Genomic DNA, 25,562 nt, shown 5'->3' with positions numbered 1-25,562 from the left:
AGGTGTAGACGTTAATAACTGTGATGGTTGCGTTTAGGGTTGGGGATGGTGTAGACGTTAATAACTGTGATGGTTGGGTTTAGGGTTGGGGAAGGTGTAGACGTTAATAACTGTGATGGTTTGGTTTAGGGTTGGGGATGGTGTAGACGTTAATAACTGTGATGGTTGGGTTTAGGGTTGGGGATGGTGTATACGTTAATAACTGTGATGGTTGGGTTTAGGGTTGGGGATGGCGTATATGTTAATAACTATGATGGTTGGGTTTAGGGTTGGGGATGGTGTAGACGTTAATAACTGTGATGGTTGGGTTTAGGGTTGGGGATGGTGTAGACGTTAATAACTGTGATGGTTGGGTTTAGGGTTGGGGATGGTGTATACGTTAATAACTGTGATGGTTGGGTTTAGGGTTGGGGATGGTGTAGACGTTAATAACTGTGATGGTTGGGTTTAGGGTTGGGGATGGTGTAGACGTTAATAACTGTGATGGTTGGGTTTAGGGTTGGGGAAGGTGTAGACGTTAATAACTAGGGATGTAACGGTATCAGAATTTCACGGTACGGTAATACCTCGGTATGAATGTCACGGTACGGTATTTATTGAATCTTTTACAGGAAAAAACAAAACTTATGAAAATACTCCAAAAAAGTGCCAAAAGTGTCAATGACATACAAATTAGCCATCTATCTGTAAGCTTTGAAACAGGAACTTAAATTTTAATAACAAAAAATTATTAACCCATGTAAAAAAATAAAAGTTTCAATTTAGTATTGTTGAAAACTCATCACATTCAACATTTAATCACTCACTCACTCACTTAGATAGAGATGGGTTTAAAGGAAAATTATCATATAACTATAATCTGGTAAAAGCTGGTATCTCTGGGTATTTACAATGTCCCCTGCAACAGAAAAAAACCCTCTCATTTTTGATTGAGGATTCTGGGACAGAGATATGACTTGGCCCATGTTGACAGCAGTGGGTAACGTTGTGCATTGTCTTTCCCCCACTTGAGAAGACAAACCATGAGTGAGATAGAGATCTCTTTGCGGTACAAGTCAATGTCTGCATCAATCTGAACAGTGTGCTGTGTTTCTGCAGTCCCCATGACTGCTATTAGTCGTATTCACCAACTTGCAGGCACGTGCACACATAGGGCTCAACCTGTGCAGTGCACATGCCCTTTTTAGTCTTGGATAGAAAATGCCCTTCCAAATCGATCAAAAGTGCCCCCGCGACGCGACACAACCTCCGTCCAGCCCTTCAGTAGACAACACCGCTCTTGAGAATGCGCGCTCAACCCCCCCTCGGCGCTTTACAATACGCTCGCGACAACACAGCTGATCAGAACGCGCGCGACAACACTGCTATTCAGTACACGCGAGGCGACAACACCCGCTTTAGGTTCGATCATTTCCATCTTTTTTTCATCTCCGCTACTAGCAGCACACTCCATTTCCGCATTACTGGATCTGTAGCGACAGCAGACCGCAAAGGATTATGGCCACGCCTGGGCTGATGGGAAATGTAGTTTAAGCTACCTGCCGTTCGCTTCAGTCGCCTGAGCAAATTTTCTCAGAAGACCTATAGTTTTACCGAGTCATGCGACTTCGGTAATATCGAAAAAAATTAATATTGCGGTATGACGGTATTTACAATACCGTTACATCCCTATTAATAACTGTGATGGTTGGGTTTAGGATTGGGGTAATTGTAGACGTTAATAACTGTGATCGTTGGGTTTAGGGTTGGGGATGGTGTAGACGTTAATAACTGTGATGGTTGGGTTTAGGGTTGGGGATGGCGTATATGTTAATAACTATGATGGTTGGGTTTAGGGTTGGGGATGGTGTAGACGTTAATAACTGTGATGGTTGGGTTTAGGGTTGGGGAAGGTGTAGACGTTAATAACTTTGATGGTTGGGTTTAGGGTTGGGGATGGTGTAGACGTTAATAACTTTGATGGTTGGGTTTAGGGTTGGGGATGGTGTATACGTTAATAACTGTGATGGTTGGGTTTAGGGTTGGGGATGGTGTAGACGTTAATAACTTTGATGGTTGGGTTTAGGGTTGGGGATGGTGTAGACGTTAATAACTGTGATGGTTGGGTTTAGGATTGGGGTAATTGTAGAAGTTAATAACTGTGATAGTTGGGTTTAGGGTTGGGGATGGTGTAGACGTTAATAACTGTGATGGTTGGGTTTAGGATTGGGGTAATTGTAGACGTTAATAACTGTGATAGTTGGGTTTAGGGTTGGGGATGGTGTAGACGTTAATAACTTTGATGGTTGGATTTAGGGTTGGGGATGGTGTAGACGTTAATAACTGTGATAGTTGGGTTTAGGGTTGGGGGTGGTGTAGACGTTAATAACTGTGATGGTTGGGTTTAGGGTTGGGGAAGGTGTAGACGTTAATAACTGTGATGGTTGGGTTTAGGGTTGGGGATGGTGTATACGTTAATAACTGTGATGGTTGGGTTTAGGGTTGGGGATGGTGTAGACGTTAATAACTTTGATGGTTGGGTTTAGGGTTGGGGATGGTGTAGACGTTAATAACTGTGATGGTTGGGTTTAGGGTTGGGGATGGTGTAGACGTTAATAACTGTGATGGTTGGGTTTAGGGTTGGGGAAGGTGTAGACGTTAATAACTGTGATGGTTGGGTTTAGGATTGGGGTAATTGTAGACGTTAATAAATGTGATGGTTGGGTTTAGGGTTGGGGAAGGTGTAGACGTTAATAACTGTGATGGTTGGGTTTAGGGTTGGGGATGGTGTAGACGTTAATAACTGGGACGGTTGGGTTTAGGGTTGGGGATGGTGTAGACGTTAATAACTGTGACGGTTGGGTTTAGGGTTGGGGATGGTGTAGACATTAATAACTGTGATGGTTGGGTTTAGGGTTCGGGATGGTGTAGACGTTAATAACTGTGATGGTTGGGTTTAGGGTTGGGGATGGTGTATACGTTAATAACTGTGATGGTTGGGTTTAGGGTTGGGGATGGTGTAGACGTTAATAACTGTGATGGTTGGGTTTAGGGTTGGGGATGGTGTAGACATTAATAACTGTGATGGATGGGTTTAGGGTTGGGGAAGGTGTAGACGTTAATAACTGTGATGGTTGGGTTTAGGGTTGGGGAAGGTGTAGACGTTAATAACTGTGATGGTTGGGTTTAGGATTGGGGTAATTGTAGACGTTAATAACTGTGATCGTTGGGTTTAGGGTTGGGGATGGTGTAGACGTTAATAACTGTGATGGTTGGGTTTAGGGTTGGGGATGGCGTATATGTTAATAACTATGATGGTTGGGTTTAGGGTTGGGGATGGTGTAGACGTTAATAACTTTGATGGTTGGGTTTAGGGTTGGGGATGGTGTAGACGTTAATAACTTTGATGGTTGGGTTTAGGGTTGGGGATGGTGTATACGTTAATAACTGTGATGGTTGGGTTTAGGGTTGGGGATGGTGTAGACGTTAATAACTTTGATGGTTGGGTTTAGGGTTGGGGATGGTGTAGACGTTAATAACTGTGATGGTTGGGTTTAGGATTGGGGAAGGTGTAGATGTTAATAACTGTGATAGTTGGGTTTAGGGTTGGGGGTGGTGTAGACGTTAACTGTGATGGTTGGGTTTAGGGTTGGGGATGGTGTAGACGTTAATAACTGTGATGGTTGGGTTTAGGGTTGGGGATGGTGTAGACGTTAATAACTGTGATGGTTGGGTTTAGGATTGGGGTAATTGTAGACGTTAATAAATGTGATGGTTGGGTTTAGGGTTGGGGAAGGTGTAGACGTTAATAACTGTGATGGTTGGGTTTAGGGTTGGGGATGGTGTAGACGTTAATAACTGGGACGGTTGGGTTTAGGGTTGGGGATGGTGTAGACGTTAATAACTGTGATGGTTGGGTTTAGGGTTGGGGATGGTGTAGACGTTAATAACTGTGATGGTTGGGTTTAGGATTGAGGAAGGTGTAGACGTTAATAACTGTGATGGTTGGGTTTAGGGTTGGGGAAGGTGTAGACGTTAATAACTGTGATGGTTGGGTTTAGGATTGGGGTAATTGTAGACGTTAATAACTGTGATCGTTGGGTTTAGGGTTGGGGATGGTGTAGACGTTAATAACTGTGATGGTTGGGTTTAGGGTTGGGGATGGCGTATATGTTAATAACTATGATGGTTGGGTTTAGGGTTGGGGAAGGTGTAGACGTTAATAACTGTGATCGTTGGGTTTAGGGTTGGGGATGGTGTAGACGTTAATAACTGTGATGGTTGGGTTTAGGGTTGGGGATGGCGTATATGTTAATAACTATGATGGTTGGGTTTAGGGTTGGGGATGGTGTAGACGTTAATAACTTTGATGGTTGGGTTTAGGGTTGGGGATGGTGTAGACGTTAATAACTGTGATGGTTGGGTTTAGGATTGGGGTAATTGTAGAAGTTAATAACTGTGATAGTTGGGTTTAGGGTTGGGGATGGTGTAGACGTTAATAACTGTGATGGTTGGGTTTAGGATTGGGGTAATTGTAGACGTTAATAACTGTGATAGTTGGGTTTAGGGTTGGGGATGGTGTAGACGTTAATAACTTTGATGGTTGGATTTAGGGTTGGGGATGGTGTAGACGTTAATAACTGTGATGGTTGGGTTTAGGATTGGGGAAGGTGTAGATGTTAATAACTGTGATAGTTGGGTTTAGGATTGGGGTAATTGTAGAAGTTAATAACTGTGATAGTTGGGTTTAGGTTTGGGGATGGTGTAGACGTTAATAACTGTGATGGTTGGGTTTAGGGTTGGGGATGGTGTAGACGTTAATAACTGTGATAGTTGGGTTTAGGGTTGGGGATGGTGTAGACGTTAATAACTTTGATGGTTGGATTTAGGGTTGGGGATGGTGTAGACGTTAATAACTGTGATGGTTGGGTTTAGGATTGGGGAAGGTGTAGATGTTAATAACTGTGATAGTTGGGTTTAGGGTTGGGGATGGTGTAGACGTTAATAACTGTGATGGTTGGGTTTAGGGTTGGGGAAGGTGTAGACGTTAATAACTGTGATGGTTGGGTTTAGGGTTGGGGATGGTGTAGACGTTAATAACTGTGATGGTTGGGTTTAGGGTTGGGGATGGTGTAGACGTTAATAACTTTGATGGTTGGGTTTAGGGTTGGGGATGGTGTAGACGTTAATAACTTTGATGGTTGGGTTTAGGGTTGGGGATGGTGTACACGTTAATAACTGTGATGGTTGTGTTTAGGTTTGGGGATGGTGTATACGTTAATAACTGTGATGGTTGGGTTTAGGGTTGGGGAAGGTGTAGACGTTAATAACTGTGATGGTTGGGTTTAGGATTGGGGTAATTGTAGACGTTAATAACTGTGATGGTTGGGTTTAGGGTTGGGGAAGGTGTAGACATTAATAACTGGGATGGTTGGGTTTAGGGTTGGGGAAAGTGTAGACGTTAATAACTGGGATGGTTGGGTTTAGGGTTGGGGATGGTGTATACGTTAATAACTGTGATGGTTGGGTTTAGGGTTGGAGATGGTGTAGACGTTAATAACTGTGATGGTTGGGTTTAGGATTAGGGTAATTGTAGAAGTTAATAACTGTGATGGTTGGGTTTAGGGTTGGGGATGGTGTACACGTTAATAACTGTGATGGTTGGGTTTAGGGTTGGGGAAGGTGTAGACGTTAAAAACTGTGATGGTTGGGTTTAGGGTTGGGGATGGTGTAGACATTAATAACTGGGATGGTTGGGTTTAGGGTTGGGGCAAGTGTAGACGTTAATAACTGGGATGGTTGGGTTTAGGGTTGGGGAAGGTGTAGACATTAATAACTGTGATGGTTCCGTTTAGGGTTGGGAAAGGTAAACAGATTTTTAAGTCCCAGTTTCTTTGCAAATCCTGACCTGTGGACATGTTTATGCACATACTATAGGAACATGTTACTATACCTTTGCCAATCACTTTGGTGCGCAGGAAAAATTTCTCGAATTATGCATCTTAATGAAGTCCCCTAAAAAGACTAGTTGACCATGAAAGACAACTACACAAGAGGACAGAATAATGTGGAGAATTTCAGTGGTCAGTCGGTTCAACAATTCAGAACTGAACAGTGTAAAGATCTGCATCTCTCTCGCATAGCGTCTCTGTTTAGACATTTTTGACTGAATGCGAACCTTCATCGGCAGAAAGAATCATTCAGTCATTTCTGAGAGAAAACTTCCAAACAATTAATTCATGTTGTCCCAACAAAAATCGATTAAGTTAATGTACCAAATTTAAATGGATTGAACTTAAAACAATCATGTTGTCTAAAACAAATCTCAACAATTGTGTTGTTTCAGCTCATTTTAAATAAGTAGTTTGAACAATCAAAAACAAGATTTTTTGAGTGTTTCCAAAATAAATCGTACCGATTTTTAGTGTAGCTTTGAATGATTAACAACACTCTAAGTATGCAACAATAATGTAAATACAAGCACATGTCAAGGACTGAGCAATTTGTTGTTGAATTAGTCTATTACACGACAGTCATTAGAAATAATCAATAATAAAGCGGCATTCTCAGTACACTCGCTGGCTAAGACAGCATAAGTCATACGACTGGGGCCACAGTGTCTGGCATGTCATTAAACATTCAACACCATCTCGAATAAGAGGCCTTACAGCAGGAAAAAAATTGTAGTACGGTGGAATGACGTTTGCGATCTGCTCCATCCCTTGAGAGAACACCTCCTTGTAATCAGTATGTCTGTCACGCTTGAGGCTCTCGCTCTGACATACTCACAATTTAAACCATTCACATGTCTTTTTCATGAGTTTAACCTTCAAACAAAATAACTCCATTGCCTGGGTACATTTTATTAGATCGTCCCTGGCGGAAAGCCACACACACACACACACACACACACACACACACACAAACACACACACACACACACACACACACACACATTCAGTATTTGCTTGAGTGTGATGACACTTGTACTTGATGAAACAGCTACTAGATACTGTGTAGCTTTGAGAATGTAAGTGTTGGTGAAAGAGCATGAATGCAACCTTGGCAGTGTCCTTGAGATGCTCGCGACAAAGAACCGGAATATTCTCCCACTGCCTGAGAAGACAAATGAAAATCTGCTACTTTCCCAAGAGAAGAAATCTTATCTAGCATATTTACGGTGAGATACAGATGAGGTTTTTTTTTTTTTAGCTTTGAGACATAGTAAACAAGATTGTTAAGATGAAAACACTGATAATGAAACTATTAGGGTTCTTTCTTATTGGCCATTTGTGGCTTTCAGGAGTAACATATTTCAGTATATTCAAACGCGAGTTTTGTGTCTTTTATTCAGCAAATGCATGAAGGTGTGAGAAAACTATGAGGAAATACGTTTAGAATGTTACAAAAGATTTCGATTCCAAATTAGTTTTGTTCTTTTGACCTTATTTATGCAAGAATTCTTGCATAATGTGACACTAAAGACTGGAGTAATAACGCAGATCATCAGAATAAATTCTTAGTTAGCGATTAATATTTGTTATTTATTATGTTATTGATATTGTGTGTGTGTTTTAAATAAAATGACAATTTGCAAACTACGAATGACTAATTTAAAATAAGAATATGATCATTTTAGAGCATTTAATAACAGAAAATGACAATTAAGGAAATTTTGGGGGGGTTTTTTGCAAATGAACTCTTCAAAAAAACATGAGTTCAGAAAAATACTAAAAGATCTATTGTTAGGATTTTACATAAAAACATATTCTAGATAAACATATTTGAATATCATTATAATTATTTATTCAAATATGTTTATGCAGAATATGTTTTTTATGTAAAATACCAAGACTAGATATTTTAGTATTTTTCTAAAACATATGAAAAGTGTTAAAATGGAGTTTTGAGTTTGAAATGAATTCCAGTTGAATTTAACTCTCTATATTTATATTTACACACATATGTAAATGGACTAATAGGAAAAAATTATTTCTCTTAAGTAAATTCCTTATGATATTTCTTCCCAATTTAAAATAAAAATGTTGTCATTTAGACCATGGATACATTTGTATATTTATTTTTAGACATCACAACAAATTAAAACAGGTTATTCTGATATTTGGGTAATATAAACTTTAATAAAGACAAGAAACTGATGCTCAGTGGTTAGCGCTGTTGCCTCACATCAAGAAGGTCACTGGTTCGGGTCCCAGCTGGGTCAGTTGGCATTTCTGTGTAGAGTTTGCATGTTCTCTTCATTGTGCGACCCCTGAGACTAAGCCGATGAATGAATGAATGAATAAAAAAATCAAAGAATGAATGAAGAAACTGTTGAATGAAAACTGTTAAAATGGATTGATACAGAACACATTATATAAATTGTTTTCATTAAGATCACAGACCGAATACTTTTTTCTTTGGAAATGGATTGAGTATATTACACCAGTATGCCCCTGCACCAGTATACACCAGTAACATATATAAATATGTTACTATTTTTCTTTACTTTAAGTCATTTTCCAAAAATGTGAGTCTCCACACAAGGTCAATCCCAGAGAGCCATAAAGTTACCTGTCTGACATTGTTTTGTTGGTGTATATTCAGTTTAGAGGACAGTGAGCAATGTGGGATTAAAACAAAGTATAAGGGATGATTCTCCGTGATGAATTGGACGTCAGTTGGCACATCCTGGCCCTTTTAACTTTCACTGAGTTGATCCATCTCCTCTCGAGTTAGGGAAGCTGCTTAAAATACAACGCCACAAAACTAGAGCAGAGTGAAAAATGTTCAGGAACTGTACTATTAGACACCAGAAACCCTCCAGCGGCCAAACCAAAATTAGATGGCTCGTTGTAACCGAGACTACATCCTATTCTAATTCTCTATGGAGTTAATTAGGCCAGCGTTTTAAAAACACTACTATACATAATGTATCCTTGGCACTTTGCTCAGGTGGGTTAGCGAGAAAAGAATGTGTGGGGAAATATTAGTGGGTAAATCCTTGCGCATGAGAAATTCGTTTTATTATACTTGAGGGAAAGTCAGATTGTGGTGTAATATGGTAATATCACTCAATGCAATATGGCCTTTACAGCCTGTAAAAAAATTACAATGATCAGCTTCGTGCACATTGTTATGTTTTAGGTGAACAAATAATCTGTGCAAGTTAATCCATGGAAAAAAATGTTTGTTTTGCTAATCTTCAAAAAAAAGTCTGACCTTTTGCTTTTTTCCTGTTGGCCCTTCTCTGTTGACGTTTATTTGATGCCACAATATTCTTAGCCACGCCCCTCTTACTGTTTGTTTGCTACAAGAAAATGATGCCAAAAAGAAAGCCCCGCCCCCTCCTCAACATTAATTTTCAGCTAGGAGTACATCAATATACTGAATTAAACATCTCCACAGCTAGAGATGCCCAAACTTTGGCCCAGCAGAAAAAAAAAATGATTAGGATGGGTCGGGAAGTGTTTTCTCATTTATATTTTAATGTAACCTCTTGCTTGTTTGTTAGTTTTACTATTGAGCTTAGACATGGGCCGGTATAAGATTCTGACAGTATGATAAACTTGGATGAAAATATCATGGTTTCACGATACCACAGTATTGTGCTTACTGCTCTAAAATATAGTCTTTTTAAATGTATGGGTAAAAGACAAATCTTTTTCCCCCTTTAAACATTATATTTTTTTTGAGAAACATTTAAAATATTATGGAGCAGTAAACATGTCAGGCTAACTAATTTAAATGAATCATTAACTTGTGCTGTGTTAATTTGTTTAAAAAACACAGATTTCTTTACCATTTAAATTGCATATTTGGATATCTTTTCTGCTAGAGATGCTGTTATCCCAAAAAACTAAAAAAACGTAAATAAAAATTTTTACACAACTCCTAGGAACGGTATAAAAGAAATTTTTGGCAGTTTAAAAATCTTGACTTTTCCAAATCGCGGTATACCATGAAAACGGTTATTGTCCCATGCCTAGTTGAGCTACCAAAAAGCAAACAGAAATTAAATGTTTCATTAAATGTTGTACAGGAATCAAATAAAAAAAAAAAGTTCATACTGTCACTTAACAAACAACGCAGAAGACATCAGCGTGCAAATCTAGGCAAAGGCAGGTTCAGCATGACAAGTGTATTCGGCATTGAATTCAAGGGTGTTTTATTAGTACGGACAAGAGGGGGAGGTGTCTCCACCAATATCCACAGATTATTAAAATGTCCCAAACAATAATTTAATTGCCTCCAAAATAAAATAATGCTTTAGCGAAATTTTCCAGTCAGGCTTTTTGTGATGTAAGCAGCTACATTTTAAAGAAAAGTGTCAGTCACTTGAAGTCACTAGTTCACTACAAGTAGTAATAATAATAGTAACCATGGTTGTGCAAATAATAACAATATTGTTTCAATTTTCTTCCCCTCCACAACGATTATTGCTTGTTAAAGTAAAATCATGTCAAATCACGTAAAAATCATGTACAACAATGTCAAAACAGGTCCCCATCAATATCAATGTCCTTGATTGAACTCCATTGTTTGGATTTTTAAATGTTTTTCATGGTTTTATTATCCAGCATATGTTTTACACAGCGGATGCTCTTCCAATCGCAACCCATCTCTGGGAAATTTATTGCAATTTGTTTGTTAGAATAACATACATTTATAAAAGTTAGAATGCATTAGTAAATACGCTTGAAGTATTTTTTTCTATTTATTTATATATATATTATGAAATAAATGAGGAAATTACCCATGGCAACTTTAATGTAATATATTCATTCATTTTCTTGTCGGCTTAGTCCCTTTATTAATCCGCGGTCGCCACAGCGGAATGAACCGCCAACTTATCCAGCACATTTTTACGCAGCGGACGCCCTTCCAGCCACAACCTATCTCTGGGAAACATCCGCACACACTCATTCACAAACACACTCATACACTACGGACAATTTAGCCAACTCAATTCACCTGTACTGCACGTCTTTGGACTGTGGGGGAAACCGAAGCTAATGTAATAGTTTGCTATATTTACTTTCGGCTTAAAGCTCTCAATCAAGCTTGGATTTTGGCCCTTCATGAGTAAAAGTTTGGGCAACCCAGGTATAGACATTTGGTTTGTTTCTACAGTAGTAGTTTGGTCTCTTTTGCAGCTCCTTGTGTCTTTCCTTTCATTCATTCATCACTGAATAAGCCAACACTGTACATGCAGGACAATGAGCCACCATTGTTTAACAATACAGGTAAAAAGCAGTTATTTTAAGCTGAAAACATTCAAATAATGAAATGTCAGCCCAGAGTCCTGATAAAAACCTGATTGAAAATTCTCTGTAGCTAAAAAAAGACTGGACTAAGATTGATGAACTTGAATGACAACTTAAACTTAATTTTACACAATCCAAGCACATCTATGCAATATGCTAGGAAAATATCATTTATATAACATAAATAAACGCAAAGATATATATTTTCCACTAAAGTTCAAGGTGAAATATAAAGCACCAAATACAGTATGTTAATACATAGACCATTTTAATGTGGCCCATGAACATTTCCTGCTTGATATCAAACTACTTCATAACTGTAACGAGACAATTCGATTATATCTTAATGTTAAAACAGCTGTCATTACAGTATTTATCAATATGTAGACCTTTTTTATTCTCTGAAGTTACAGAAATTAAAAATGTAAAACAGGAAATATGTTGGCACCATTGTTATAGTTTACATCCCTAAAAATGGTCACGATTCGTGTTGTCGTTTCATGAAGGATATTGATGTTTGTTAAAGCACAAGACAATGATTAATGCGCATGTTTTCATACATGGGTGACAGTTTGAATCTATTTAATTGTATCTGACCTTTTTCCACTACTCCATATTATAGTTCATCCATTCTCTACAATCCCATTTCAATAAAACATTAAGGGCTGCAGTCTGAAACCCCAGTAGTGTGATTTGACGAAGTGGAGAAAGACTAGGATCTCCCATCACCATCCTGCCTCAGGTCCCCCCTGAGGTTCCCCGACTGTCCCTGCTCCAAAATAGCAACTGCAAATCTAGAATAGTAGAATATTTTAATGTATGAAAATAAGATTTACCTCCTGTATGCAATTAAATCCTAATAATGTGACTACTGTTATCCAGTAAAAAAAAAAATAATTAGGTGATGGCTAATACCAACCCAGCACTTTGTATGTTATTGTATTAAGTAAGAATAAATCAGATAAATTAGGAGCAAATCTTTATCGTGCCTGCTTTCCAGGCGGGAAAGGATCTACTCTACTGACTAGAATTTGATTGCCTGTTGCATTTCTATTCCCACAGAGGGGCTGTAAATTGCATGGCGCTTTAATGGATTTGGGTGTTTGCTTGATTAGCCCGTATTTTACCTCCTCGTTGCTGCGTATCACCGCAGTACAGCCGTGTGAATCATCTGCTCCCTGCATTAGTCCAAGGATATGGCCTGTATTTTGCATTCCATAAACTGTGGATTGAGTAGTTTATATAAAATGTAGCTCTCTCACTCGCTCTGTACTTAAAATAAAACACACTGGGCAGTGTTTGACGATGCTAGCTTGAAAAAGTTATACGGCAGCGCCATCTGCTGTCATTGACGTGCCACTTTTTTAAATTTACTTCGCATAAAATGAGTTTAGAATGTCAATTATTTAAGTAAATTTACTGTATTCGTATGTGTTTCTGACAGTGCTGGACTGTGTGCATAAATAATAATATTAAAATAATTTAAATACACGCTTATAGGGCCAATCATATATCATAACTCAGATACTACAGGTAAAAAGAGTGGGGAAAAATAATCACCATCAGTGTTGGGGAAAGTTACTTTTGAAAGTAATGCATTACAAGATTGAGTTACTCCCTAAAAAGTAGGCTATCTGCAAGCTGCGTTGGTAAGTAATGTGTTACATTACTTTTGAATTATTTTTGGTTTACTTTTTATTACCTGGCTGAGGCTTTGATCTCTTTCAGAACTTGTTTTTTTTCTTCTTCTTTTTTTAATGGAGGAGTTCTGCATTTAATAACGCACTGTGTAACCTACTTAAAAATATTATAGGATAATGTTATCTGAGATCTTATGCCTGGAGTAAAATGTCCCAAACAATAATTTAATTGCCTCCAAAATAAAATAATGCTTTAGCGAAATTTTCCAGTCAGGCTTTTTGTGATGTAAGCAGCTACATTTTAAAGAAAAGTGTCAGTCACTTGAAGTCACTAGTTCACTACAAGTAGTAATAATAATAGTAACCATGGTTGTGCAAATAATAACAATATTGTTTCAATTTTCTTCCCCTCCACAACGATTATTGCTTGTTAAAGTAAAATCATGTCAAATCACGTAAAAATCATGTACAACAATGTCAAAACAGGTCCCCATCAATATCAATGTCCTTGATTGAACTCCATTGTTTGGATTTTTAAATGTTTTTCATGGTTTTATTATCCAGCATATGTTTTACACAGCGGATGCTCTTCCAATCGCAACCCATCTCTGGGAAATTTATTGCAATTTGTTTGTTAGAATAACATACATTTATAAAAGTTAGAATGCATTAGTAAATACGCTTGAAGTATTTTTTTCTATTTATTTATATATATATTATGAAATAAATGAGGAAATTACCCATGGCAACTTTAATGTAATATATTCATTCATTTTCTTGTCGGCTTAGTCCCTTTATTAATCCGCGGTCGCCACAGCGGAATGAACCGCCAACTTATCCAGCACATTTTTACGCAGCGGACGCCCTTCCAGCCACAACCTATCTCTGGGAAACATCCGCACACACTCATTCACAAACACACTCATACACTACGGACAATTTAGCCAACTCAATTCACCTGTACTGCACGTCTTTGGACTGTGGGGGAAACCGAAGCTAATGTAATAGTTTGCTATATTTACTTTCGGCTTAAAGCTCTCAATCAAGCTTGGATTTTGGCCCTTCATGAGTAAAAGTTTGGGCAACCCAGGTATAGACATTTGGTTTGTTTCTACAGTAGTAGTTTGGTCTCTTTTGCAGCTCCTTGTGTCTTTCCTTTCATTCATTCATCACTGAATAAGCCAACACTGTACATGCAGGACAATGAGCCACCATTGTTTAACAATACAGGTAAAAAGCAGTTATTTTAAGCTGAAAACATTCAAATAATGAAATGTCAGCCCAGAGTCCTGATAAAAACCTGATTGAAAATTCTCTGTAGCTAAAAAAAGACTGGACTAAGATTGATGAACTTGAATGACAACTTAAACTTAATTTTACACAATCCAAGCACATCTATGCAATATGCTAGGAAAATATCATTTATATAACATAAATAAACGCAAAGATATATATTTTCCACTAAAGTTCAAGGTGAAATATAAAGCACCAAATACAGTATGTTAATACATAGACCATTTTAATGTGGCCCATGAACATTTCCTGCTTGATATCAAACTACTTCATAACTGTAACGAGACAATTCGATTATATCTTAATGTTAAAACAGCTGTCTTTAGAGTATTTATCAATATGTAGACCTTTCTTTATTCTCTGAAGTTAAAAATGTAAAACAGGAAATATGTTGAGACCGTTGTTATTGTTTACATCCCTCAAAATGGTCACGATTTGTGTTGTCGTTTATAAAGGATATTGATGTTTGTTAAAGCACAAGACAATGATTAATGCGCATGTTTTCATACATGGGTGACAGTTTGAATCTATTTAATTGTATCTGACCTTTTTCCACTACTCCATATTATAGTTCATCCATTCTCTACAATCCCATTTCAATAAAACATTAAGGGCTGCAGTCTGAAACCCCAGTAGTGTGATTTGACGAAGTGGAGAAAGACTAGGATCTCCCATCACCATCCTGCCTCAGGTCCCCCCTGAGGTTCCCCGACTGTCCCTGCTCCAAAATAGCAACTGCAAATCTAGAATAGTAGAATATTTTAATGTATGAAAATAAGATTTACCTCCTGTATGCAATTAAATCCTAATAATGTGACTACTGTTATCCAGTAAAAAAAAAAATAATTAGGTGATGGCTAATACCAACCCAGCACTTTGTATGTTATTGTATTAAGTAAGAAAAAATCAGATAAATTAGGAGCAAATCTTTATCGTGCATGCTTTCCAGGCGGGAAAGGATCTACTCTACTGACTAGAATTTGATTGCCTGTTGCATTTCTATTCCCACAGAGGGGCTGTAAATTGCATGGCGCTTTAATGGATTTGGGTGTTTGCTTGATTAGCCCGTATTTTACCTCCTCGTTGCTGCGTATCACCGCAGTACAGCCGTGTGAATCATCTGCTCCCTGCATTAGTCCAAGGATATGGCCTGTATTTTGCATTCCATAAACTGTGGATTGAGTAGTTTATATAAAATGTAGCTCTCTCACTCGCTCTGTACTTAAAATAAAACACACTGGGCAGTGTTTGACGATGCTAGCTTGAAAAAGTTATACGGCAGCGCCATCTGCTGTCATTGACGTGCCACTTTTTTAAATTTACTTCGCATAAAATGAGTTTAGAATGTCAATTATTTAAGTAAATTTACTGTATTCGTATGTGTTTCTGACAGTGCTGGACTGTGTGCATAAATAATAATATTAAAATAATTTAAATACACGCTTATAGGGCCAATCATATATCATAACTCAGATACTACAGGTAAAAAGAGTGGGGAAAAATAATCACCATCAGTGTTGGGGAAAGTTACTTTTGAAAGTAATGCATTACAAGATTGAGTTACTCCCTAAAAAGTAGGCTATCTGCAAGCTGCGTTGGTAAGTAATGTGTTACATTACTTTTGAATTATTTTTGGTTTACTTTTTATTACCTGGCTGAGGCTTTGATCTCTTTCAGAACTTGTTTTTTTTCTTCTTCTTTTTTTAATGGAGGAGTTCTGCATTTAATAACGCACTGTGTAACCTACTTAAAAATATTATAGGATAATGTTATCTGAGATCTTATGCCTCAGAGCTATACATGCCGTATAGATTATTGAAAGTTTAAAGCAGTGTTTGCTACTTTTCTACTGTTTGTCTTAAGTAAAATCCCTGTCCATTAAGACTATTAGCCCCTTTGCTTTTCTTTGATGCATTCAAAATAATGAGCAGATTCTCTCATTGACTGCGCGAATCATTGTGACTACTTTAATTTTAATTCAGCAATTTATTTTTTAAAAGCTAATTAAACTAAAGAGTAACTTTTGTTACATTTTCAATAAAGTAGCTCAAATATTATTACTTATTTTTAAAAGTAATGCGTTACTTTACACGTTACTTATAAAAGTAATATTATTACATAACTTGCTTTACTTGTAATGCGTTACCCCCAACACTGATCTCCATACTTACCCAGCGGATTGTTTATGTTAATGGTTGCAAATATATGATTGCAATTCTAATTTTATATAAAAATGGGGGGAAAAAAAAATATATATAGTCCTAGTCCCTTTATTATATATGTATGTATTTTCTAAAATATTGTTTAAATATGCAAATGCATTACTTAATATAATTTTGTCTAATTTACATCATTTCTAGCTCAAAAATCTGAACATTGGATAAAATCAGGCTCAAAATTGTTCAAAAATGTCATTAAAATCTACAAAAGCAAATTGATAAAGTTAAATAAAGCAAACACTTAAAACTTAAGTCTAACAAGATAAGACCGAAAATACTTTTGAAAAAACACCTAAAATATCACAATCTGCCTTCAGTGTCTTGCATATTTTTGCAGGATGTAATACTCTACAGCAGGGGTGTCAAACTCAATTTCTGGAGGGCCGAAGCCCTGCACAGTTAAGTTCCAACCCTGCTCCAACACACTTACCTGTAGGTTTCAAACAAGCCAGAAGGACTCAGTTAGTTTGATCAGGTGTGTTTAATTAGGGTTGGAACTAAACTGTGCAGAGCTGCGGCCCTTTTGAAACTGAGTTTGACACCTGTGCTCTACAGTATTTACAACTACTCTATTTAGAATATTAAACATTGAGAATGACTGCATTCAAACAAATAAAAAAAAATTGTTAAAATTGTTTACTCAAATCCTGAAAAAGTGAATCTCGAGCAGTGTTGGAAAGAGTACTGAAGAATCATTCTCAAGTAAAAGTACCATTACTTAGGCCTAACAAAAAATTTAGTGCAAGTAGAGTAAAAAGATTTGTTGTAAATATTACCCAAAGAATGAGTAAAAAGTAGGCACTTTAAAAGTACTCAGGAGTAGAGAGTACTGAGTATTATATTGTGAAAGGTTGCTGCATTTACATGTAATGTGTGCAGGGATGTGTAAACGTAACATTCTGTAGTGCATTTAGTGATTGTTTAAGGCCATTTGGTGATTTCATGTCATCACACAGTAGACATCCTTCATCTTGATTTGATTGGACTGGAATCACAGGATTGATTTTTCTAATCACCATAGACAAGAAAAATAAAGTAGTGACAGCAGGCTGAACGAAATTTTGGAGTTAAAGTACCGATACTGCACTAAAAATGTACTCAAGGGAAAGTAAAAGTACACTTTTTAAAACTACTTAGTAAATTTCTGAGAAAAAACACTCAGTTAGAGTCGTTTGAGTATTTGTAATTTGTTACTTTACACCATTAACAACACAAGGAAAGATTTATAGTTTAAACTGTGGTCTTCCTAGGTGCTTCAGAAAATTAAATTCTAGAATACTGACAGTTTGTGAGTCAAAAACAGATGCAGGCAAAATAATACCCATGTCTCCTGACAATAAGATGAGGTCTTATGAACTGAAAGGCTCTGTCTGTTCATTTTTACAACTTTATAACCATTTTTACAAAAAAGCCTTTATTTAGAGTCATTAACATTCAGCTTTAGCAAAAAGGTCCAGTATCCATATGGCACTCAAAAGGATTTCTTTTCAGCAGTTCCCTCAAAAGTGCATGCAACCTGGCATAACTGACCCTCATTTAAAATGCTTTCTCAACAATACGTCCTCATAAACATTCACGTTTTTTCATTGATACCCAATACACCACCACAGAATGTGGCATCAGACATTAAAACCAAGAGAAACAAAGAAGATTTTCACAGTGCTACCAGCATCATCACCACACAGCGTTTGGCATTTTCATAACAGTGCTGTTAAAAACATTTGACAGCATGAAAAAACACTCTCAGAGGACAAGAAGAGGCAACACAACGAAGCACACGAATAGAACTCTTTACAGCTTGTTTCTTCATCCATTTGTCTACATTCAGAGGCACACAGCATTGCAGGTGGGCCGAAATAAGCCTGCAGCAGAGGTCTGATTTATGGGGACTGCGGAGTTGCTACACAGAGTGGCAAAAGTGCCACCTGATGAGATTGATGACGGGAACGGGGATGGTTTTTTGGCTTGGACTAGGCAGTGTACTAGTACCCCTGGGTGAAGTTGTAGCCAGTCTGTGAGTGGAAGCTGGAGCCTGAGGCGGTGAAACTGTAGGCGGCGTAGGCGACCACAGAGCCCAACATCAGTCCAGACATGTAGGACACGGTCATTATGTTCCCTGTGGGGGAAAACAATCACATGAACTAAAGCTAATGAACAGAGTGTAAACGCATCCTTCCGATTTGCATACAAACACCTGTTCTGCATGCATTTATGTATTTGTGCTCAATGAATATGGCAAGCAGTTTGAATATCAAATCTAAAAAATGTACTAGTCTCCTTTTTCATACTACTTCTTTTCTTTATCTTTTCCATTTAGTACTAGCACTTATTAACTGGCTTTTAGTGCTTATTAGGTATTAGTGCTTATTCTTTAATATTAAGGGAAATTTATGTCATTTCACCACTAGAGGGCATGTGTTCACAACAAACAAAAGAGTAGTTTGATGATGCAGAGACTGAGGGCTCTATTTTGACTATTTTCGCTTTCAGGGCATGTCAGGACGCGTTTTTGCTAATTTAAGGACGGGAAATCTGCCTTGCGCCGCGGCGCATGTTCTAAAAGGGTTGAGTTTATTTTCTTAATGAGTTATAGGTGTGTTTTGAGAATAAACCAATTATAATCTCATCTCCCATTCCCTTTAAGAGTCAAGAGCGCATTCGCTATTTACAGGACGCAAAGTAAGTGGAAAAAATGAGCATTTCACTAGCAAACAGTTAACAGTTTTTTAACAGAAAACTGTTAAACAGAGCATCTACTGCGTGAGAATGAGAGAGAATCTATCACTTTCACTTTCGCTCTTGGATAGGGAAACCTTTACGCACAGACATCAATTAGTCTATAAATAAATACTTTTGTTTGTTAAGCACAAATGTTCGTTTCAAAACTATTTCTAAATTCAGTTCTAATTTCTAGCAAACGAATAAATGAATAATAGTAACAAAATGTGCTCAAAAACCTGAGTTATTTCCTAAAACACATGCTGTGCCCCATATGGTCTAAAACCTGACAGGTGGGCAAATCTAAGCTTGTTTTTAATAAAACAAATATAAATATGGATATAATAAATAATATTGCTAATAATAATAACATTATACAAAAGCAAATTGTTATGAATGAACTGAAAAAGCCTCCAGAGATGAAGAAGGCATAAAAGCAGTGATTTTTCATATTTATGTAGGCTAGAAAATAATATGTTTTGTAATATTTTAATCCTTTATCTATTATTATTATATCCTATATATATCCTTAATATTTACATTTTTCTCTCTTGTGCGTATTAAGCAGTGCGTAAGCGCGCCGTAATTTAGACCGGGTTAGTTTTGGTCTAATGAAAAATCTATTATAGATTCTCAAAATATCAACGCGCCAGCGGTCCGCCTCAGAACGCCTTCCTTTTTAGACCAGAACGCCTATGGGCGCAAAAATGAGCGCTAATGCATTTGCTATTTAAACAGCGTAGAGCAAAGCCTCAAAACGACTCTTGCGCCAATCTGAAACTAGCAAAAGACTACTGCGCCACGCCTTGCGCCACACTGCGCCAGGTGTATGATAGGGCCCTGATTGTGGAATCATGGGAGTTGTTGTCTTTATTTCATCCTATGGGAGTGCAGAAATCATGAGTTAAAGCAGGGGTGTCCAAACTCCAGGCCAGTGTCCTGCGTATTTTAGTTCCAACTTATATTAAACACACCAGAACCAACAAATCAAGTTCTTTCTACATATACTAGAAAGTTCCAGGGAGGTGTGTTGAGGGAAGGAGTCACCAGGCCTCCAGGACTGACTTTGGACACCCCTGAGTTAAAGTATTCAAATCTGATTTAATAATCTTCTGTGTTGTTTCCCTGTTTTCTATAAAACCAAACTGGAAATTGAGCTTGTATATTGTCATTAGCATGAAGATAAAGAACTTGGTCCATATCACTTGTTAAAATTGGTAAGATTTCTCTGGATTTGAACACTCGTCGCAACATTTGAGATCCTGTAGGTACAGTCAGCCAAAGTGTTTTTGGGATATTTTATTTGACATATTGTGCCTTGTTAAATACTAGTTTCTGTTTAATAGAAACTAGGTGCCCTATCATACACCCTGCACAATAAGGCGGTGTTTGGCGCAATTTGTTGCTATTTTCAGACCGGCACAACTCTAATTTTCACGTTTTGTGCCACGTTGTTTAAATAGCAAATCCATTTGTGCCAGTTTGTGGACACATGGGTGTTCCAGTCTATAAAGGAGGTGTGTTAAGGCGCTTCGTTGGCACGTTGCTATTTTGAAGAACTGAAATAGACCATGCCATTTGCCAGGTGAAAGCTGGTCTAAAGTCCAGCGCAGAGAATGTTAGCTATGCGCCTATGTGGATTTAAAAGCTTACACATTGCTTAATACACACAGAATTCACAGCAATACACAAATGTCTTTACATATGAAAAATTCAAGAATTAAATATTACAAAAACTAATAATTTTTACATAAATATAAAAACCACTGCCTCATCACGGGTGGCTTTTTCAGTCATAGGTTGCGGCTGGAAGGGCATCCGCTGCAAAAAAACGTGCTGGGTAAGTTGGCGGTTCATTCCGCTGTGGCGACCCCAGAATATTAAAGGGACTAAGCCGAAAACAAAATGAATGAATGAATATTCAGGTAGGCCCTATGTGGTACCCATTCATTCATTCGTTCATTTATTCAAATTAATGAATGAATACTAAAATAAACATTTCAGCAACTCCCAGTTCATGCATACCTTAAATGTTAAAATGTCTTGCCATACCCCGCATCTACGTAAATGCAGTGATAGATTTACCTGCCAGCTCCCTCTGCTCAGGTGCCACCTTGCCCGCAGCGTGAATCATAGGAACACTGCCAAAATAGCCATTAGTGATGCCCATAAAGAGAGAGAAGATGCAAGGCCATGCCGGGTGGCTGAACATAGGCATTTGAGCGGGATACACACACATGATGAACAGAGGGATGAAAACCACTCGCACACAGGAGAAGAAGAGAAGACGCGTCCCGTTCCACTCGTATGGCACAGCTGCCAAAATCTGTACCCAAAAAATAAGAGTTTTCATAAAAGAATATTAATGATAACATTTGGCTTTGTAGTCAGTTAAACAAAAAAATTGTGATCATACTTTGCCCACAAAGTCCGATATGTTGAAGATGGCCATGATGAGGATGGGCAGCCATTCGCCGAGGGTGGCGTTTTTGATTTCAGACTCCAGTCCGGGGAAAAGACACAGCGTGATGAAGTAAGTGACTGCGATGGACAGCATGTAGGTCCAGATCACCCTCGCGACCACATAACGGTGCAAGATCATGTCTGAGACAGAAGGGGTCACTGCTCCATTAGACAGTGGCATGAAAATTGGGTGCAATTAAGAGTATCAAGGTTTATTTTCATTGCACTACATGTGTGGGCATACAGTGGAATGAAATACTGTGTCTTGAAGGACCACAAAGCTACATAAATAAACATAGTCATAAATATGAACACAACACTGAACATAAGAGCTATATTTTCAACCTATACATAACTAACATATCAAAGCTGTAATCTAACTATACTGACCATACATATACAACCCCAAATCAGAAAAGGTTGGGACAGTATGAACACCACAAATAAAAAAAGAACGTAGTGGTTTCAAAATTCACTTTGACTTGTATTCCTTTGCAGACAATAAACATGTATAAACACATATTCCAATTTTCATTCTTGCAAAATAAAGTTGGAACATTAAAGTATTTGCCACTTTGTAATGTTGCCATTCCATTTCACAACACTTTAAAGACGTTTAAGGACTGAAAACATTAAGTGATGAAGTGTTTCATGTGAAATTTTTTCCCACTCTTCCTGCGAACAAGTCTTAAAGTGGTCAACAGTACAGGGTCTTCGTTGTTGCACTTTGTGCTTCAAAATGCACCACACATTCTGTATTGGAGACAGGTAGGGACTGCAGGCAGGCCAGTCAAGTACCTGTACACTTTTTTTATTTACGTTTTCTATTATTTCCTAACTTTTTCTGATTTGGGGTTGTACTATAAATACTTAGCTATACACATAACAACAATATTGTGCAAGATAGTGTGCAAAGGAGGTATTTAAGGTTGATGAAAACAAGCAGTGCAACATGATTTGTGGTACATTCACAGGTAAACATTTTCTTCCTTATTGTAAGATGGAGATTGAGTAAAGTGTCCAGTGCATATGGAGTGTTTTTACAAGTGGTATACCTGTACATTGCCTGCTGTTTAAAAGTTTGGACTTAGGAAGGTCAGACAGATTTCAATGCTAATTTTTAGCAAGGAGGTCACACTTAACACTAAATAATGTTATTTTAAAAATGGTATTTTGAATGAAACCAAATCAGATATAATTTGGCATCTTGGAATGATTTTTGAAGGATGTGTGACACTGAAGGAATAAACTATATTTTGATATATATTTATTTAAAGAAAACATCTGAACTCATAATATTTCATAATAGTTATATATTAATAGTATTTTCCTTTTTTATTTAATAATTGCAGACAACTACTTAAGAATGTACAATGGTGTTTGTTTTTTGTAGTTTTTTTTTTTTATCTGCATTTTGAATTTTGCACTGCATTGCATTGTGTTTTAAGGTCAAAGGCAAAGGATTACCAGTACAAATACATTTTTAAACTTATTTTTACATAATATGAATTTAGTTTTAATGGTGCTTATTTCTATATTTTTATATTTATGTCAATCTTTTAAAACAAATAACTTACTAACATCATCTGCTGCGTAAAAACTTACTGGATAAGTTGGTGGTTCATTCTGCTGTGGCGACCCCAGAGTAATAAAGGGACTAAGCCGACAAGAAAACGAATGAATGAATGAACGAATGAATGAACTTACTAACATACTTTATATAATCTTAAGCAGATTTCATAATGAATATTCCTTGTACTGTAAATTACAAAACTGATGCCTTTATTTAATTGTAATGTACAGTACAAATGACCAGAAAATTACGTTTTTATTTAATGTATTATTAAAATAATGACCTAAACATCTATAAACTTAATTAAAATGAAAAATGTTGAATTTATTGATTTAAAATTCGTAAAATTATCTAAAAATGCAGAATTTTTTATTGTACTATTTATATCATATATTTAAATTTAAATGCTTTAACAAAATTAAACTAAAGATTCTAAAGGTACTAAAGAGCGATGTTGTCGCAGCGGTGTTGTTGCGCGCCTACTGAACGGCGGGACCGAGGGTGTGTCGCATCGTGGGGGCACTTTTGATCTTTTTGGAAGGGCACTTTCTATCCAAGACTAAAAAGGGCATGTGCACTGCACAAGTTGAGCCCTATGTGTGCACGTGCCTGTAAATATGTATATGTGTATATGAATGATTGTATGTGTATGTATACATATGTATGTATTTTAGCGAGTATACCGATGCCATGTCGCCCTGGTCTAGGATTCACCCCAGCTGGCACCTCATCAACACCAGATCGATCACAGCTGGAGCTCATCAAGAGGAGACACATAAAAGCCAGCCCCACACACGAGGAAGATGAGCTTCATTTCTTACATGACTCCCTGTGCTAATACATGGTTCTCTCTGTCTCTCTCCCACATCGGATTCCAGCTCTTGATCGATCCAGCATCCAAACTCTCGCTCTACTTCACCTTCTTCCCAGAGCACCTACCCCAAGAAGAGCACCGTATTCACCTTGTTTCAAGTTATTCATTTTGTAAATAAATCACCCTCCGGGGACCTGTTTGTAACATAACGCTACTGTGTGTGTGTTTTCCCTCTGCCTCGCTACAGTGACGTATTGGTTTCTGGCATATATGGGACATATAGGTTTCTGGCATGTGTGTGTGGAAATACATGTTTCTTGTCAGGATTCTGCCACTCTGGTCTTAATGCGCGGGCAGTCGTGGGTGTGCGCAGAGCGTAAAGCACATGGCTCTGTGTTTACAAAATTATCAAAAGAACACCATAGTCAAATTCTTATCAAACATCGAGAGACTTTGAATTAGACACTTCGTATTCGGTGGAGTTACTCTCAGTGTTCAATGTTTCAGCTTTCAGCAGTGGCATTTACATTACACTAAACTGAACTTCAACTGTGAAAACTGGACTGAAGCAGCTTCAGTTTATTAGAAATGTAGCTTTTTTAATGCTAGTTCTACCAGGAATAGCTAATACCATGTCACTCATCACAATCAGTTCCAACCAATAGCCACAAGACACAATGAATATATCAGCTGTCAATTCATTTCATTCATTTGGTTGCAAATATTGACACGGATGTTCACCCACCATCCTCCCCACCACCACCAGGTTGGCCCTGTCCAAGGGAAAAGGCTCCACCCCTGCCTTCATCCTTGGCAGTCATAGCTGGATCTAAACACTTTTGATTCAAGCCATGGACAGGGCCTCTGCCAAAGAAATCCTGTTTTGTTAAATCATACTTTTGTCAAACAATACTCATCGAATAAATGTAATTACGTACTATATTTATCTTCCTGGTCTTTCTGCTAGAACTCAATCTGTTTTGACACAACACTGTAAAATTCTCTATAGAAATAAAGATAAATTGAATTGAATATTAGATGGCCTCTCTTTCTCTCTCAGCATTCGTTTAGTTGTTCAGTAGTCAATGGAGCATTTCCAATCCTCTCCCTGTGTCCATTAGTGAGCATGTGATTAGTATTCCAACAAAATTCCCTTAACAAACCCTCATTTGAGCTCACACACACACACACACACACACACATTATAAATAAGCTCCACATTCACCCACATAAATTCGCCAGTATATGTGCACCTACCCACAAACTATATTCTCATATACACACATAAGCTCAGTCTACTCAGCACTTGTTAACCCATAACACAGTGTTGAGTGAGCATGCCCAGTGCAGGGCTGCTGAGAGACAGACGACAATCAGCATAAAGATTGGGACATATGTTTCTGGTATTTATATGGACATATATATTTCTGGTATATATGTGGACAAATATGTTTCTGGCATATATGTGACATATAGGTTTCTGGCATATATGTGACATATGGGTTTCTGGCATATATGTGACAAATAGGTTTCTGGCATATATGTGACATATAAGTGTCTGGCATATATGTGACAGGTTTCTGGCGTAAATGTGAC

The 25,562-nt window shown here is 37.6% G+C and overlaps 1 protein-coding gene and 1 long non-coding RNA gene across 4 annotated transcripts in view; both read right to left on the bottom strand.

Annotated features, from left to right (window-relative positions):
- The window catches only part of LOC141381254 (uncharacterized), a 34,759-nt gene extending 22,153 nt beyond the window's left edge, over nt 1-12,606 (bottom strand). The window contains exon 1 of the long non-coding RNA XR_015481089.1: nt 12,374-12,606. This is a non-coding gene — a long non-coding RNA (uncharacterized LOC141381254). The remainder of the gene's footprint in view (nt 1-12,373) is intronic.
- Nucleotides 12,607-17,565: 4,959 nt separating this feature from the next.
- The window catches only part of slc29a4a (solute carrier family 29 member 4a), a 42,010-nt gene continuing 34,013 nt past the window's right edge, over nt 17,566-25,562 (bottom strand). For 2 of the 3 annotated variants that reach the window (NM_001362610.1, NM_001080572.2), the window contains 3 exon segments: nt 17,566-18,514; nt 21,202-21,442; nt 21,533-21,720. In NM_001362610.1, coding sequence (NP_001349539.1) covers nt 18,381-18,514; nt 21,202-21,442; nt 21,533-21,720 — 563 coding nt within the window. In that variant the 3' untranslated portion in view covers nt 17,566-18,380. 3 annotated transcript variants of the gene reach the window in all.

The sequence above is a fragment of the Danio rerio genome, chromosome 3 (genome assembly GCF_052040795.2).
Source record: "Danio rerio strain M-AB ecotype USA chromosome 3, GRCz13ab, whole genome shotgun sequence".
In the NCBI taxonomy this organism is placed as follows: Eukaryota; Metazoa; Chordata; class Actinopteri; order Cypriniformes; family Danionidae; genus Danio; species Danio rerio.
The sequence above is the reverse complement of the archived record's forward strand: the minus strand, read 5'-3'. Positions and strand labels throughout refer to the sequence as shown.